At 39.8% G+C, this 18,214-nt stretch overlaps 2 protein-coding genes across 2 annotated transcripts in view; one reads left to right on the top strand and one right to left on the bottom strand.

Annotated features, from left to right (window-relative positions):
• The window catches only part of ubr1 (ubiquitin protein ligase E3 component n-recognin 1), a 19,542-nt gene extending 10,995 nt beyond the window's left edge, over positions 1–8,547 (top strand). The window contains exons 23-47 of the mRNA XM_067479771.1: positions 1–44; positions 125–173; positions 260–414; positions 523–622; positions 725–828; positions 937–1,017; positions 1,406–1,587; positions 1,681–1,889; positions 2,010–2,103; positions 2,208–2,360; positions 2,454–2,554; positions 3,399–3,498; positions 3,576–3,724; positions 3,806–3,861; positions 3,950–4,046; positions 4,141–4,208; positions 4,520–4,667; positions 4,794–4,881; positions 5,486–5,622; positions 5,708–5,816; positions 5,910–5,966; positions 6,059–6,136; positions 6,220–6,390; positions 6,491–6,592; positions 7,049–8,547. The exon at positions 1–44 is cut by the window's left edge and continues 59 nt beyond it. Of these exons, the coding sequence (XP_067335872.1) occupies positions 1–44; positions 125–173; positions 260–414; positions 523–622; positions 725–828; positions 937–1,017; positions 1,406–1,587; positions 1,681–1,889; positions 2,010–2,103; positions 2,208–2,360; positions 2,454–2,554; positions 3,399–3,498; positions 3,576–3,724; positions 3,806–3,861; positions 3,950–4,046; positions 4,141–4,208; positions 4,520–4,667; positions 4,794–4,881; positions 5,486–5,622; positions 5,708–5,816; positions 5,910–5,966; positions 6,059–6,136; positions 6,220–6,390; positions 6,491–6,592; positions 7,049–7,190 (2,774 nt within the window). The 3' untranslated portion in view covers positions 7,191–8,547. The remainder of the gene's footprint in view (positions 45–124; positions 174–259; positions 415–522; positions 623–724; positions 829–936; positions 1,018–1,405; positions 1,588–1,680; positions 1,890–2,009; positions 2,104–2,207; positions 2,361–2,453; positions 2,555–3,398; positions 3,499–3,575; positions 3,725–3,805; positions 3,862–3,949; positions 4,047–4,140; positions 4,209–4,519; positions 4,668–4,793; positions 4,882–5,485; positions 5,623–5,707; positions 5,817–5,909; positions 5,967–6,058; positions 6,137–6,219; positions 6,391–6,490; positions 6,593–7,048) is intronic.
• Positions 8,548–8,901: 354 nt separating this feature from the next.
• On the bottom strand, positions 8,902–11,291 carry prph2lb (peripherin 2-like b). Its single transcript, XM_067479772.1, has 3 exons — positions 10,711–11,291; positions 10,325–10,571; positions 8,902–9,546 (listed from the first exon to the last, which is right to left on the bottom strand). Exons 1-3 carry the CDS (start codon positions 11,289–11,291, stop codon positions 9,274–9,276), a joined length of 1,101 nt encoding a protein of 366 aa, XP_067335873.1. The 3' UTR covers positions 8,902–9,273.
• Positions 11,292–18,214: the final 6,923 nt, after the last annotated feature.

The following is an 18,214-nucleotide window of genomic DNA, read 5'->3' as shown; positions in this document are numbered from 1 at the left end:
TCAACCCTTTCTTTTACCATTATTCAAGATCCCAGCATAGCAAGGTAACAAAATGCAGACAAAAATTAAGTTGACACACTTTTTGTTAAGTGTCCCTCACTCACTTCTTTTTCACTTTTTGTAGGCTGAAGAATCTCAGAAGAAGAGAAGGACCCAGGAAGGCAGTGATAAAGGTTGCCAGCGTCATTGCTCTGTTCAGACTCTCCGATGACAATGAATCAACTCTGCTAACATTTCCTGTGTTTGTGTTTTTGTTCAGCTCTCCGCCCTCCAGTGCCCCCTGCTTTGTGTCCAGCTTTCTCAAGTATAGTGCATCTGCTTTGCTGTGACATTATGATTCATGTCCTGAGACGTGTCCTGCAGAGAGCTGCAGAGGACCAGGCCACTCATTGGACAGAAGCCATGATCCAACAGGTTTTCAAAGGATTCATTTGTTTCCTTGCAGAATCTTACTTGCTCTACCTCAACACTTGTTTCTTAAATGGCATGTAGTAAAAATAAATCCTACCTTTTATCTCCTAGGCCCTGCACTTGATAGGTCAGGCATTGCTTGAAGAAAAAACTCAGCTTGACGACAGCGCAGTGGAGGAAGTGACCTTCAATTTCAGCATCAAGGCTAACAGTGAGGGGAATACATTTTTTAAAAATGTATCATTCATCATAGGATGTTAATGGGTGGTCATGTGATTTTTGTGATGCGCCAGTGACTCTTCTGCTCTTCCAGGAATTGGTTCAGAACAGGGCAGTTCAGTGTTCCTCTTGTTGTCCAAGATTAAGGCTCTTCCTTCTCTTGAAGCTCAAAAAGATATGGTCAAATGGGTTCTACGGGTAGGCTTTTTTTTCCTCATAGAAAACTTTGTACATTACCAGCAGCTTTCTGGACTGATAGTTATTTCCCTATTAAGCTTATTTTTTGTATAAATGTTTTTCATCTAGATGTTTGAGATTGTCAAGTGCCTCCGGGAGAAATCCAGTCCAACATCGTCCATGAGCATGGAAATCACCAAACATGAAGAGGTGTGAAGCATTTGCCAACAAAAGCCAGCTATCGGTCACTTATCCTCTTCATAAAGACACTGAAAATGAAACTGCAGTGTCATGTAATATAGCGTTTTTAATAGATGGTGTCAGTTTCTTTTTGTTACAAACAGCTAGCTCACTTGAGATACATGGATGACATTGTTAGATGGCTTAGCATCAGTAATCACATTCTGCATCTCTATCAATGCTTAGACTGATATACAGTTGATGCCAATTCACTTTTCTAACCTCAGTCCAAGTCTCAAGAAGTAATTGAAACATCACACACTGCTATGCTTGAACAAAACACTGTGCCACTTAACTGGCTTGTGCATCTTTTCCATACTGTGTAATCTCACACTTTGACTTGTGTTGGGTGGTCCAGAGCGCTCAGGACAAGGAGAAAGCTGAGCGAAAAAGGAAGGCGGAGGCAGCCAAACTCCACCGACAAAAGATCATGGCCCAAATGTCAGCAATGCAGAAGAACTTCATTGAGTCAAACAAGATGCTTTACGACAACATGCCAGAGAGTGGAACACAGGGAGAACCCGTTGCCACTACTGACAAGTGAGTCACACTGTACTCATAAACCAAAGGGGTGTGTTTTTCACAAACTTGAGATGAAATTAACTGTAGTTTGGGTTGTATTTATTGCTTTAGCTTTGCCATGGAGCAGAAGGAGCCTTGTGTATCCATAGGGCCCCACCGAGGGTCCTCCCCAGTTGAGAGGGAAGTGCTGACGTGCATTCTCTGTCAGGAGGAGCAAGAAGTGCTGTCTCAGGCTCCAGCCATGGTGCTAACGGCATGTGTCCAGAGGTCCACAGTGCTGACGCAGTGCAGAGGAAAGATACAAACCAACAGAACAGATGGTCGATCTACATTTTATGAACATTCATTTACATTTTAGTAGTTGCAGTTTTATGACTTAAACTGTGACTCAGACTCATCTGACTTATGTGTTTGTTGTATCTATTCCTTAAATGTGACAGGGACAACATATCCCCTGTTCATGCCTCCTGAACTGGCAGTGGGGACCCACACTGGCAGCTGTGGACATGTCATGCATGCCACGTGTTGGCAAAAGTGAGTAATTACAAGAAGAATTTTGACTCTCTTTGGCAGCACTTACCTTAAACTGTGTATAGTCTACTAGAAGGCATTACATTAAGTCTGTCTTCTGTATTCAGGTATTTTGAGGCAGTCCAGAATGCGACCAGGAACCGGCTTCACGCTGAGCTTATTATCGACCTGGAGAATGGGGAGTACCTCTGTCCCCTGTGCAAGTCTCTGTGCAATACGGTTATCCCTCTCATCCCCTTGGAACCAATAACGTTTAACTAGTAATTTCAGTCCACTTTTTTTCAAGCCAATCTGCAGTGCTCCTTGGGATTTGCAGATGAATAGTTAATTTAATATTTGTTTTCTGTGTGCAGTGAAAATGCAGAGATAATTGGACAGCATTTGACTCTGCCTCGATGGGTTCAGATCCTCTGTGCCAGAATTAAAGGCCTCAAGTCAGTCACTCAGGATAATGGTAAGAAGAGATACAGAGCATACAGTCCTATAAATTGTTCACCCCCTTTAAAGTTTTCAGCTTTTACCTTCTTTTACATTCAGCTTTTACATTCTGTGACGAATAATTTTTAATTTAAAATGTTAGCACAAGTCAAAAGAAGAAGACATGTAAACTTGAAAACGGATCTCTTTGAAGTAACCAAATTAGCTGACGCTATAAAACAAAAAATAAGTAATTGCATATTTTTTCACCCCCTCTCATCAATTTTGGAAAAACACAAATAAATCATTAACCGTTTACTTGTGTTCTAGGTTCAGCTCTCCAGCTCTGTCTTACATTGTCACTTGTGCCATTATTGGAAAAAAGTTTACAAAATATCTGAATATACATGTAGAGTATAATCTAACCTGGCAGAGAATCACATACTGTATGGATGCTGTTTGAGATGTGAGATGTTTATGCTATAAAGGTGAACTCAACACCCTTGCTGTTAAAACTATAATTAGCTTTGTGCGATGGAAGGACATTTACTCTAAAGCAACTGCAGAAAGAGTTTTCATTTGCTTATTGCTGAAATGTCTTTGCTTGCCTTGTACCTCACTTGTAAGTGGCTTTGGGTAAAAGTGTCTGCTAAATGACTAAATGTAAATGTACACAGGATTCGTATGCTAGTACTATGTCTGCAAAAACCTTTGATCAGATAATGATAACTGAGATTGAGAAGTGCCTATGTAATTTGTTTTTGTCAAGTTCTTCTACTTAGTTGCGTCAGATGCTTATGGCGTCAGATGCCATTGTAATGTGTGACACTCTAGTAATTATGTGACATGACATAATTAATGGTTCATTTTCTTTCTCTGAGATTGCAACACAGAAGGTAGCAGTAGTGATACAGACATGGGGCTGTGTGGAGAGGGCCAGCCAGAATTTAGGTCCATACTGAGCTTTGGAGTACAAGAACCGTGAGTGAAATTGTCACCTCCTTCAGTGTTATTTAAGTATTGATGTTACCTGTAGCTGAATTCTTTGCTGTTTTTAGGAGAAAGTTCTCAGACAGCATAATGGAGATGCTGGTTGTGTGCGCCACCACAGTCCACAGGGTGGGACTGCAGACAGCCCCCAATGAGCTGTGCCCACATGTGCCCCTTATGGCCTGGAACACATGTGCCTTCACAATTCAGGCCATAGGTAACACCTAATATTTAAGCATTATCCGTGTCCTCTTATTTGTCTGTAATTCTCACAATGCCTCCCTTTATGTCTTTACAGAAAACATATTGCAGGAAGATAACAAACCACTCTTTGGGTCCTTACAGAACCGACAGGTTGGATGCTGTACATTTGACTATCACGTTTAATGCATACATTTTGAATTTAATGGTATTATATGTCTGAAATGCTTTTAAATTTTAGCTTGCAGGTTTGAAGGCAGTAGTTCAGTTTGCAGCATCACAGAGACTGAAGAGCTCTCAGGCTGTCATTCAAAGGCACTTCACAGACATGGTGGGAGGTATGTGGTCCATTTAAACATACTCACTTCATCATATTTATTTATCAGTATTTTATGACTGTATACAATAACTGTCCATGTTGTGTCTTCCCAGTCTTGCTGCCGGTCATAAGCAGAAAAGGTACCCCTTCTCTTTTGGAGGTGGACTTTTTTCATCTTCTGGTGAGTTTCTTCTGTAGTAACTCTCCTTGTTTCCAATAATTTCTCTGACTTTTATTACTTTTTACTTTTTATAGTTAATATGATATTTAGATCATTTATGATATGATCAAATGTTTAAATATAATTTTACAACTTTATGTTCTTTTAACTTTATCACTGTTATTATATAAATGTATGTATGCATTCTGTAATAAAAATTAAACATGATAGAGAAATGTGATGGTGAAGTTTTATAACTCTGTATAAATTTAATTGAAATTGTACAAGTAAAACGTGTGCGTTTGTTTTTGTTTTTGTTTTGTTTTTTCCAGGTGGGTTTGGTGTTGTCTATACCTTCGCTGTATCAGGAAGAAGCTGTGGACTTGGAGCCATCTGCTGTTAGCTCTGCCTACAACCACCTGCACATCTTGCACCTGGTCACCATGGCTCATATGCTGCAGGTTCTCCTTTCCTCTACAGGTACAGACAGTGAAAACCCCAGCCTTACCACAGGTCCACTGATATTTACAATTTACTCAGCTGTCACAGAATGATGTATACTAAAGATAATTATAATGATTACGTAATGGTGTCATTTCTATTTAGATTTTCCTGCTGTGGTGGTTGCAGAGGACACAGAGGAGGCAAAAGCAGCAGCAGAACTGTATGCTATGGTGTCACAGCACCCTCAAAGGTTTCTCAACTTCTTATTGCTCAAATAAATGACCTGAATATTTATTACTTTTTAATGTGTAGTTTGTGTAAAATGACAAACTATGACATTTCTGAATTAATTGGTTTTTGAATTTTTTGTTTTGTTTATTAGTTTAGTGGTAAGATTATCCTTATGTATGTGAAGCCTCACATCATGGTAAATGGCCAGTTATACAACGCCTTCATTAAAATAACTTTACAATTTTGCTTCTCATTCACCCGTCCACACACACTTTGGTACACGGCCATAGATCTAACCATTGACCCTGTGGTCCGTGGACGACTGCCTTACCAACTAAGCTACCCCCTGTAAAACATATGCCAGCTTTTATCTACAAAAAAAAAAAATAATAATATTCATGCAGACATTTTCACTATGTTTGGAGGAGGTCAGTGTGGCAGACACAATGGAACGGTTATTTTTCAGTAGCCTGCTTTTTAATCAAAGCTGACAGGAACTGACCCACCCAGTTTGTAATGGAAACAAATGCCCAGTCAGTAGGGGCAAACAATGCTCTTTGTTGTCTGGAAATGTAGATTGTCTTTAGCTTGTTTGATCGATTGTACTGTTGTTTGCTCATCAGGTTGAACCCAGATGTGTCCGGCAGTTCTGTTGCAGAAAGGGTGAAGAAAGGAATTGAACCTTTCCTGCGCTGTGCTGCTCTCTTTTTTAATTGCCTTACAGGAATACATCCTCCAGAAGAGCTTTTTAGTACTTCTGGTAGGTAAAAACAAAGTTTTACCTCATTATAACTTTAATACCATAATAAATTAAGAATTCAGACTAATGTTTTAAACTATTACAGTTAACTCTCCAGGACAGATGGAGGCACTATGCAGTTACTTGGCACTACCCTCCAATGTGTTCCAGCTCTTCCAGGAGCACAGAGACACTGTTATTCCACTGTTGGAAAAGTAGGTGTTAAATGGAAAAGCAGCATTAATGTACTGTACATGATCATTCAGTAGCATGGTTTTCACCTTATTAGACATGTTTTTCTTCCTTAGATGGTGTGGGAACCCAGCTATAACCAAAGCCCTGAAAGGCAAAACCCAGATAGTCAGGTAGACTTTGTATAAATTCAGTGCCACTTTAATTTTGTAAAAAAAAAAAAAAAAAACCCACGCCTTTTTAATTTATTAATTTCCTTTTCCAGATACCCGAGGAGAAGGAATCATTTGATTGATCTTCCTGAGGATTACAGTGCTCTCCTTAATCAAGCCAGCCATTTTCAGTAAGGTTGACTTTCATGTCACTATCTAATAACATCTTGTAGTGGAAAATTAGGTGTAGATGTCCAACCCTCTTTGTCCATAGGTGTCGTAATTCAACAGACGATGAGAAAAAACATCCAACCCTGTGCCTGTTCTGTGGGACAATGCTGTGCTCTCAGAGCTCTTGCTGTCTCAGCCAGCTAGATGGGGAAGATGTGGGAGCCTGCACCATCCACGCTGCTACCTGTGGTGCTGGAGTGGGGATGTTCCTCAGGTAGGTGAAAATATATTTTTTAGTTCATTTTTTCGTTTGAATTCTGTTGTTGTTTTTTTGTAGTGGAATGCACTAATGAAGTTCAATTTCATGTTGACAGGATACGAGAGTGCGAAATTGTACTGATGGCCAGTAAGACTCGAGGAAGCACATGTCCTGCTCCTTACCTGGATGATTATGGGGAGACTGATACTCACCTTGGGTTAGAAATATAGCTTCTTTTCCATGTACTGAATTGTCGTCTTTGTTCAGATTTGCAAATGTAGGCACAATATTGTCGCAAACAGTCAAAATAGTAGTAGCTGCCGTTGTCTTTAGAGAATTTGTCTTTTAGTTTTATACATCTCTCTCGCTAGGTTTCAAAAGAAAGTTTAAAAAATTATATTCTACAAAATTTATCTGAAAGTCAAAGTGGTAATGTAGTGATCCTATAAATTATCAGGCAGTGTTATAGATTAACAAACCAGTTCTACATAAAATTCTCTCTATCCAGAACTAATGTGAGTAAAATGCCACTTCCATGTGAATGAATCAGTTTTAGCAGAACTTTTAGCAGAACTTTAACTTATGAGGGGATGTTGGGACATTTTGTAGCTTTTGCTTGAGATGATGGATCAGAATGTAACAAAAAAAAAAAAAACACACTTTCTATTTTTAGAAGGGGCAATCCATTGCATCTCTGCCCGGAGCGCTACAGGAAGTTGAACCAACTGTGGCAGCAGCACTGCATCCTGGAAGAAATTGCCCGCAGCCTGGAGGTGGTCAATGTCATGTTTGCCTTAGAGTGGCAGATGTTGTAATGACCGCTGCAACTGGGTGGGCCACGGAATAAAGAGCACAGCCACGGAGCACGTTTTGCTCTAGTGATCCAATGAAACACATACATTTGCACACACGCACACAAGCAAACAACCCTCTAGCAATCTAAGGAAGCATGAGTGACTGACCCCTCCCTGCTGGTTTCCACAGAGGTGGGACAGTACAAGCCACACAAGGGAAAAATAATAGAGGGTAAGGAATAATGAGCAAACCCAAGTCGCCTTGTTTAATTTGACTGTCCTGTGAGAATGAGTTTCTCCTACAGTAATGTTATTTCCAAAGTGGCTCATTCAAATAAAGACAAACAAAATACATGTCAACATGTTTAAGTTATCAGTGCATTTGAGTTGTCCCCTCAACAATGCTGTGAATATTTTGCATTATCCTGCTGTTTTAGAAATGATTATTTGTATAATATCTAATGTAGAATTATGCTGTGTTTGAGGATGCAATCATATAGAAATGTTTGGCCATCATCACACATCCAAAACATGTTATTGTCATATGTGCTTTTTTACTCCTATATAGACACATAGAATAGATGTATGGAAAATACAAGTTATATTTAAAAAAGGTAAACAATAACAACAATAACCTGTTTCCATGGTGTCCTAATAATAGAGATCTAGGCAAATGGTTTGGCCATTTAATATACTCAGTGAGTGGAAATATTTCCTCTAAGCCCAAAAATTACTGTTATGAGATATTTACTGTATGCATGTGAAGGTTAAAATTTATTGAAGGGAACACTGGTGGCACATGATTAGTCACATGTTACCACATGGGGTTTTTCACATAAAAAAAATAACTGCAGCAAAAACAAAAAACAGTTGCAATATTCTAAATGAAAAAAAAGACATGTACATTTTATTGGTAAAAAAAATCAGATATATAATTTCTGTTGCTTTTTTGCATTTGCAGGAAAAATGTTTCAACATATCCTTTCCTTCTTAGGTTGTTTGACAGAACTACATAAATTCCAGCCTGTGAAAATAAATACAGACACTACCCTATATACAGCCAGACTATTACTGTGCCCTGAATCAATTGAGTACAATAGTGTTTTAATTTATGATATCTAACAGCATAAAAGGAGAAAGGTGTTTTTTTTTTTTATCAATTATTTGTTTGCTTACATAAACAATACAATTCTTCCTTCTTCATCATTACTATTGTTTCGTCCATATCTTGAAATCTCCAGATGAGGCACATTAGATTATTGGTGAGAAATAATGAAAATATGTTATCCATTACATGATCTCTATTCAGTTTTGTGCTTTAAATGTACATGAAATCACAAACACATTGTAATTATTAAACAGTTTACTACCCTTAAAACTTTGTTTCCTAATACATTTGAAGTACAGCTAATCTTTCAAACCATGAAAGAATGCACACAGCACTCAGAGGTAATGACACCATTATCACGCTACTCCACATACCTATATATCTATATATATAGATATATATATCTATATACACACATATATACATATACACATACATATGTGTGTGTGTATATATACCTATGTATATATGTGTGTGTATATATGTATATATACGTGTGTGTGGGTATATATATATATACCCACACACACGTATATATAGAAAAATGGCTGTATTGTTATTTATGCTGGTGTTCAAATAAAAAAGAAACGCTGATCAGGCACAACATTAATGCAACATTGTGGTTTTAATGTTGTGGTGTACAAGGGTCAGCATGGAAGCTCTGTGGCTAGTAAACCCCATACACAGCAAGCTGTGCATTCCAACACCTACTAATCATGTCAGCTTTCATTTTTTGTCCATGCTGACCCCAGCCTCTTATTAAAAGCGCTTGATAGTTTTTTGTTTGGCTGATTAAAATGCCATTATCTGCAATTTAGCAAAATATACCCTGTCATCCGAAGAAGTGGTACTGCTTTTTTTATATATCCACAAATAAATAAATGTTTATAGATATTTGTCAGTTGTAGTTTAGTTTAAGTTCATCTAAACAAGTTTTTAAGTAGTGTGGATGAAGGCTCTTTAATAGTGATAGTATTAACTGAGGCCTGGGAAACGTCAGCTAGTGTCAGGTATTTGCTTTGGTGGCACATTGTCTGGCCCATATTGTGCTTTGGAGGTAGTGGGAACATTGATGTTGGGGTCTCCATTGTTGGCTGTGTCTATGTGGTTGCTCTTGCCAAGGTTTTTGATGATGTTCAGATTGGTGCGAGCTGTTTCCATGAAGCTATTTTCCAGCAGCCATCCGTCAGACTCAGAGTTTGGGTCACCCTGCCTCAGCACGTTTTCGAGGGAGGTCTGGAGGTAACGAACCCCTGTCCACACTGATAGCTGAAAAGAGACGCAGAGACCCATGTTGAATGAGTAGAACATTGTCATTCAAAGTGTATGCTGCAGTTGAACAGGAGAATTCACAAGTGTTGCATGATGACCCAAATATAACATGACAGTAGGGCTTTACCCAGGGATAGTACTGGCAATGTGTGAAAATAATGTGCAATAGCTGTTTCTGCAAAGGCAGAGATGACATCAAACATCTTCTCCAACAGTGATCCAAACCCGTTGTTTCTCACTACTGCTGGAATTTTAATGAAATTATGACTCCTCTGTCTCAGCTTTAAAAATGTTTAGAGATAAATAAATTGTAGGAGTATAAATGCCTCTTTTTGGAGAAAGCTGTTTTTTTTAAATAGCACTGCACTAATTTATCATTGTAGTCTAATTGACACAATATTTTTTTTGTTCGACAAAACCTGGCACCTACATCACCCACAATGCAACTTGACTTCTCACAGTTCAAAAGGAGGTTCAGGTTCAATAATGTAGTGCCCTGTCTACTAGAGCATCAAGCTGATATAGGGTTTGGGTTAAAGAGGTGTAGTAACCTCTGGTATCTACATAAATCATGAATTGTAGTCTTGTAGTTGACTCAAGGGTTGTTTAAGGCAATTTCTCAGATGTCATGCAAGTTTCTCTGGAGCTAAACATCACGTTTTTACCATATGCAGCTGTTGTCTTACAACAACTGTAAAACACTTTAATTAAGTCATTGGAGTTCCCCTTAAACGTCACCATTAAACCAGTTTTTTAACATCTTGTATTTCCTCACCTCAAACAACCAGGTAATGAGGACTGTGAAACCAATCGACTGCATGATGTGGATATAGTACTCCAGCAGTGCCTGGCGACACCCTTTCATCCACAGGTTTTGCTCCTCTAACTGGTGCTCGTAGTTAAAGTGGGCTGAGCTGTTGGTGATTTGGTGTTGGATGCAGGGCCGGGGGGAGTTAATGTTGCAGCAGCTGAAGGGGACACTGTCCATCAGGTATTTCCCCTCCACGTTGCTTCTAAATCGGCTAGATTTGCCAGGGAAAAAAGAAACTTTGTGGTTAAGTTTAGTGCTACGCTGCTTACAATTGTATTCAACCATGTTATCTTAGGGAGTTTATGAAAAGGGCAGGGATTTAGATTTTTTTACTCTGACATTTTACTTACTCCAAAACATCTTTCTGTGACATATCCAGATATCTGTTGCTGATCCACTGAATCTGAAACCAGTCTTTATAGCCGTTGTTGCCACAGCACTTAAACTCTATCTGCAGCATGTCCACAGTGCGCTTCAGGAAACATCTTCCTGGCATGTCTGTGTCCTTATAGAACCTCATGGCTTGTGTCAGCCCCAGGTCCAGAGACTCCTCCAACTCCCCATGCATGGTGTAACACATCAGAGCGCCCACCAGCACACAGAAGGTGAAGAAAAAAGTACATATAATGTAGGGCAGCATGATTAGCTTCCAGCGCAAGAACTTGGTGGCATCCACACAGTCATAGCAAATCTTCCCTCCCAGGAAGTTGATGGCACAGGCAATGAGGCCCACAGCGATCAGCATGTTGGGAACATACTGGATGCCTCTTTCAGCCATCAGTTCACCCCGTTTGTTAATCTCCACCTTAAGGAAGAGCCCCAGGCTGAACAGGATGACCCCTGTCACCACTGAGATCCAGTTTAAGATCCACAGGACCTGGGCCAGCTTATCTCTCTTGGTCTTTGTAAACTTTACTTTCAGGACGGCCATTGTTAGTTTTTCTTTTCTGTCCAGGTGGGATTAAAGGTGGGACACAGGTAGAGCAGGGGAGAAGAACAGGTTATCCTGCAGTGGATGTGGTGAACTAAGGGGAGGGGGATTGGTGGAAAAGTTCTCGGAAGATCGTTTCATAAGCAGCTTAGCCCAGTAGCCATGATCGCTGTTGTGTGGACGCTGCATTATTGTTATATTGCAGGTGCTGACTCCTCTGAGGCTACAGTAGTGAGGGGATGAAATGAACAAATTCTTTCATAACAACGCTATTAAGATGAATAAAGTGAGAGCAAACAGCAAAGGTTCTACATATAAAACACACCAGGAAAAGATCAGCAAGAACCAGTGTATTTTAGAAAACATAATTTCCTTTAAGATCCAGTAATCCAGGTATTTCTGCCTCGACAAAGGCCCCTAAAATAAAATGCAACAAATAACAGATGCTCTTAAACTCTAATCCTAAAAGCCAACCTCACCTACCTTTGACTGGTCAGCAGTCATCTTGAAAAGCTGACATGACTGCCCTCTTGTTTTCTGTGTCTTTGTATGCTACCATCCTAGCAGAGATGGCCATCTATAGTTGTAGTGATGCAGATAGTATGTAAGCAGCCGTAGCAGCATCAGAGTGACACTAGTAACTAAGTCGTGACCCTCCTCCTAATCCCCCTTTGTCATTAATCATCCCTGGGCCTCATGAGAGATTTGGACCCACCTTCTGCCACCTACACAAACATGACTGTCCCTGTGGATGTGTTTGTGTGTGTGTTTTTTTTAGTAGTAAAGACACCTAAACACCCAAACGGGCAAAATTGATATTTAACTATATTAATCACAGGCAGCCAACTTGCCTTTGCATAATCGTAAAACACTTGAGTGTGGCCAAAAGTCTCAAATGCCTCTGTACAGAACAGGATATTCATTTTTAGACATTTAATTTTCACCTTCTGCATCATGTCACTGCTGCTGTTCTCAACTCTGCTGTCAACTGCCAATTCAACAAACACAAACAAACAAACACAAATATATACTCGGAGCCAAACCCCAAATCAGCCAATGAAATGTTAACTGAGAGTCAGATTAGTGGATTAACATGTACCAAAGCAGCTTTTGTAAAAAGAGAACGCTACTGTAGCCACCAGGCCTGCAATGCAGATCTGCAAGGCAGGCAGAACACACACAAACACACACACTCACCGCTGCAGAGAGTGAAGTTTATCTGAGCTACTATGGACAAGTGGATCACTACGCCAGGTAAGTCCTGAGAATCCAATGAATCTTAACACTTTTTCCCCCTATGGATCCTCCTGAAAACAAAGACTTCAAATTCATGCCTTGATCTGTTCTTGCACAATGTGCTGATCTAATTATGGATACCTGTGAGACAGAGGTTTTCTAGGCTTAAATGCTCAAGTTATTTAACCACTCACTTAGATAACCTAAGTACATTACACTAGCTATGGATAAAAGAGTAATACAAAGACTATAAAGGACCATTTTATGGTGGTGTTATCTTGATCCTGCCATGTGAGCACTGTTTTCCTGGTTTTGAACCCACCGCCTGAGGTCAGAGGGACGTGCATCCTCTTGGATACAGAGGGTCAGTGGTCTGAGGCTTTGACTATAAGAGTCATCATCCGCTCGCTACGGAAGCTCACAGATGAAAGTACATTACTGAACGCGTATTATATTTCTTGTCTTCAGACAAGAAAGCATTCTCAATGAGGATGCCAACTTTTGTGCAGATGGCCTTATTCAAAATAGGTACCTAGAACCCCACTTTACTTGCCACATGTTTGATCAAAGTCTGTTATATAATTTTCATTTGTGTTGCTGACAATATCTTTGGCCTCTACCTGTTTCTCTGAAGCCTGGTCTCTGCTGAAGAGAGGTCACACAGAAGGTGAAGACATTGTCATGCACTTTCTCCTTTCCTGAGATAGATTTGGCCTGCATGCAGAAGCTTTGATTTATTTATTTTTTGCTTTTAAATGTGTTTATTAGCATTAAGGACACAAGGCAAATGGGACTGAAGCAAAAAGGTAAGCCTTTTTCCTAATTCTATTTAAATATGAGGTTTTTGTTCGAACAGACTGTTTATCAGAAAGGCCACCCTGCCCACTGTACCAAACACAGACAGACAACAGCATATCCCCTGAGGAACTAGTCAGACTAGTAAGAGAGGCTGTGATGGGAATGAGAAAGGCCACAGCCCACGACAAGTTATTGAGGCTCTAGCTGTGGCCTATTAAGAGGATATGTTAACATAAGTTCAGTATCCTAGAGTACTCAGCACTTCATTTCTTTGTGTTCTCATTCCAGGCTGGTGGTGTGGCCAGAAAACACAGAGACTAAATTCAGCAGAAGAGAGATGTTTCTGTCAACTCAGGCTCTGCGTCATCTCACACCCAGCCCCTCCCCAATAGATGTGGCAGAAGACCTAGAACAAACAGCACATACACATCAAACAGAAGAGGAAAAGCCTGTTGTTCATAATGTATGCATTTTCAGTATCCTTGCTGACAATAACAACAAAAGTACTAATATGTGATTTTTTTTTCCAAAAAAACATTCCTCAGGTTTGTGATCTGCTCTTTTCCCAACAGAAGCGTGAGTCACCAATGGCCATTTCTTATTCTGAGGATCTGAGCTCTGAGTCTGTTTCCTCCTTCACCTCTGTTGCCCTGATTTGATGGTGACACCAGATGGCACCACAGACCCTGTTTTCCTTAGAAACTTTAACAAAGACATAAAGAGGCAGCTATTGGGTGGATTTTGTTTACACGCAATTCACTTTCAGAGTCAGACAAAGGACAAGGAGAAACTACACGTTATTCCTGTCTTTTCTAGAGGGAGTAGACAGTATTAAGACAGGTGTTTTCTCAAGCGAGGACTGTCTCAGTGTTGATGCAGTTTCAGGACCCTACATGGATGAATCTCTTGCTCTGCATAGGAGGTCAGAGGTCACACAACACTAATAGAAAACGTTAACACTGGCAAACAAATTAAAACTGATATGAGTCATATTTCATTCCTCCGTTTTCAGGATGACTCGTTCCCCGCGAGTCTGCAGTAACGACGTCAGACAAACGCTTCCTTTCATCTGCGGGTCCCAAGTTGAGAGTCAGAGTTTCCTCGCACCTGACTATGTTATGAGGCTGCATTCAGCTAGAATGACACTAACATAATGGTGACATGTAGTTCACTAATAGGTTATTGACACTGAACAAACTCCAATCGGCAGAAAAATTGGCTCGCTGCAAAGAAGTGTCTAAAGAAATTGTTCACGGTCTCTCAACTTGCACTGACCCTGGGAGCAGTGTGTTGTCACAGGCGGACTGATCAGATGGCATCGCTCCATATATTTTTCGTTCTAATGAGCCAGCCTCATCTGACTCTAGTCTGTATGTACAGTATGTGTCTTTTGGTCAGACATAATTGTATATCAGAAGTCCTCCTGTCTACTGCAGGGTGCAGGGCTCAAGTATGTGTACCAAAGGTGGGCAGTAACAAAGGTACACGGAGACAGAAGAGAAAATGAAGTGTCAGAAATTGGTTCCCTTAATCTTCCTGCAGCAGTGAGCAATCCATAAAATCCTCACTCTTTCAATTGGGCATCTGCTACTGCAAGCAGAAGTGCCTCCATCTGCTTGGCTCTGCTGATCACTTCTGGGCCTCAGGGATCTACGGCCTGTTGCCCCTCACTGATGCCCCAACCTTGTCACTAGGACAAGGGTTAAAAACATTACATTGGGGCCAGGTTTCCTAAAGAATAGACTTAGATAGGCTTTTATTCACGCATCAGTTTTGTTTGATTTTAATATCATTACATTTTGGAAGAAAGAACACTGCTTTTGTTTCTGCTCATGCACATTTAACAAAAAGGCCTTCTTTTGTATCAAGTCTGGTGTTGTCCTATATGGTGTATTTTACAGACTCAACTGTAAGGCAAAAGGGATTCATCATAGATGGCAAACAGGTCTGTCTTTTGATGCAAACAGTCCACTGAAACTGTTGGAAACCAAATCCAGGCTGATCAGTAGGGGTCACTATTATTCCAGTTAAGAAGCTTGACAGCACATCGGATGTGGGTGATGTCATTTTTGGTCCCTGAGGATTTAGCTTCATCACAGCCCAGCAGGTCCCCTCTTTACTTGCCGTGATCCCTCTTTCTCCTGTCCTCCAGCATAAACATCACTGCCTTTTAAGACCTCCGACTACAATGATGTCATTTTCCAAATATGAAAGCAGTACTTCAGGAGATAGAAATGAAGAGTATTGTATCTTGAGGGATTAATGAAACACCATGGAACTTGGCTCTTATTTATTAGTCAATACAAAATCTGAAACTGATGTAGTCATCTTTTTAAAATGCATTTTTAGTGCTTGATAATTATTTTATTGTTGTTTATTGGCCCTACTCTATAGGCATTGCCAGGATGTGACCAGGTAATTGTTTTACTGTGGTTTCATTGGGTAATTGTTTAATTGGGATGCAGTCCCTAATTGTTTTGCTCAGAATTGGGGAACATATGGAGCTCAGCAGGTGATATGTAATTAGACCATGTTAATTTATGATGATTATATCTTGGGTCTGAGTAGCCTATACTGTACAAAATGTGTGTGTTAATCACGGCCAATCTACTTTGGTTGTACATTGCATGTTTGTAGTGATGGCATTACATTCATTACACTGCAGTCGTAAGCATGCCTTGCCAGTGGGCTGAATTATAGGTGGTACTATTATTGTTATCTAATTGTTCATCGAGAACAGAAATTATACTGCGTAGGTTTTTAATTGGCAGATGGAGAGATAGTATTGTGTGAAAATGAATTTAAAGCAAACCCTTACTGTCTGATAAAACTGACCCCCATTTAGTGTTAAATTCTAAGTAAAAGCAGGACATTAGTTATTAGTGCAAAGTATGCATTTTCTTTTTGTTCCATACAACCACAATTTTACTATGTAAATTATGGTGGCACAGTTGTAAATGAGATATTCATTCTGTAGTGAAAACAAGGCAATTAATCAACTCAAAGAAGCTCATGAAGATAATGTGAATGAGATGTTATCAACTTTATTGTCTTTATGAAAATATCAATATTTGCCAAGGGAGAAGCAGGGAGTCGCTGAATTGGCTTATGTTGTATGTTGAAACACAAAAATTTCAAGGAGAAATAAATGGCCTCTATTAGGAGCATTTAATTAGCATCTGGCCCAGTGCTCTCAGTCTCCTGGACCCCATGGGGAAAGATTAATGAGTACAGGATATTTCATCAGGCCATCCACATCGTGCCCAGGATATGAGGCTGTAATTGTGACTGTTTCTGCTGTTGTTTTGTGTTGCAAGCAGACAAGGACGAGCACACAGGTTGAGGAAGGCTTCACAAGGTGCCGTCAGAAGCGGGAGAACACAATAAAGGAAAAGAGTGAAGAGAACATGAATGTATTACACGTATATTTACACACACACACACACACACACACACACACACACATATTTACATAAACTGATCAGGCTTGATGTGCAGGAAAGCACTTTACAGTGACATGGCTTATCTCTCCTTACTCCTTACAGCTGGTGAGATTGTCCTGACACACCCTTTTTTCCTCCCTGCTGTAACATCACATGTGTTAGAAACACTCAATAATAAATATCTTAGGAATTATTGATGAAATCTAAATTATTAAATATTTCGTTAAAGATAAAAATATCATTTTGGGTTACATGTTATGTTTTTATCAATGTGTTAATATTACAATAATGCATGTTGCTCCATTTAAACCATTACTACTTTTTATTCAAAATAGAGTTCTCGAAAATTATAGTGTCCTTGAAAATTATTATGCACTTTAGGACCTGAAAAAGGATGTTTGCTTTGCTGCTGTTGCATCTCATGAAAAATGTATGACCTCCCAATGATTTCTGCTGCCCATCGCTCCCCATATTTGCACAGAGCCCAGGGAAGGCATTTGGGTTAGCATCCTCCTCCTTCCTCCCTCCCCCATTTTGTGGATTGTTCTTTGGTTGAATAACTTATAACACATATTTCAGCTTGGCACACTTCTGCTGTGGGTTTCCCCTGGGTGGCTAGTGCACAAGACCACACATGCTCTATTATTTAAAAAGGTGCATTTGAAATCTTGTCACTGTGACTTTGCAGGTGTGGGAGCACCTCTGATTCCAGAGGATGTCTCAGGTCAACATAACCATCTCAGCATAGTTTACCTAGATTACCTACTTAGATTTAGTATTTCTGCTGCGCTGTGCTTCGATTTTTCTGTAGCAATAAACTACTCCAGCAAAAATGAAATATAACAGAAACTGTAAATTGATTTTTTATAGGGAATGGATCTGCAACAGTAGCAGCAAAAGTGTTGAAGGAGCATGACTTAGAAGTAAGAGTACCTAATAATCTTAAGAAGCAAACTGGTTGTGAATGTTAAAATGAAATCAACACTCTTGCCAAGACCGCACACACACAAACGCACACACACACACACAAGCACAATAACTCAAGCTAATCTGAGAGCTGATAACATCATGGAAATCAGAGTGCCGCGGTGCAGCAAAATGAAACATAAATCATGTGGCAGGCTAAGGATGCAAAAAACTGCAGTTTCTATGATGGATACAAATAGCTGACTGTTGTCTGGAAAGCTGTTGTATAAATACTTGTCTTTATGTTGTGTGGGATATTTAGCAGAAAATGACAGGATTATTAATGTTGGCTGGGTTAAAAAAACATGAGAAAACGCAGGCCTTTTCAAGAATGAGTTTAGCGTTTCTCTCTTTTATTCTTGTATATATTCAGTTTCTTGAAGCACCAAGCAGAGCATTTCTCCATCCCCACCTCCTGCAGCCAACTGCCTCTATAAACTGGACACAAAGCACTACCCATGCTTCAAATGGGAGGCAGAG

The sequence above is a fragment of the Channa argus genome, chromosome 16 (assembly GCF_033026475.1).
Source record: "Channa argus isolate prfri chromosome 16, Channa argus male v1.0, whole genome shotgun sequence".
In the NCBI taxonomy this organism is placed as follows: Eukaryota; Metazoa; Chordata; class Actinopteri; order Anabantiformes; family Channidae; genus Channa; species Channa argus.
This window is presented reverse-complemented; position numbering and strand designations above follow the sequence as displayed.

Excerpts from the sequence above, each read along its gene's own strand:
- prph2lb (XM_067479772.1), bottom strand. The coding sequence starts at position 11,291 with ATGGCCGTCCTGAAAGTAAAGTTTACAAAGACCAAGAGAGATAAGCTG. Across the intron at positions 10,572-10,710 it reads TCACAGAAAGATGTTTTGGA|CCGATTTAGAAGCAACGTGG; the intron begins GTAAGTAAAATG and ends TGGCAAATCTAG. Across the intron at positions 9,547-10,324 it reads TCATTACCTGGTTGTTTGAG|CTATCAGTGTGGACAGGGGT; the intron begins GTGAGGAAATAC and ends GTCTCTTTTCAG.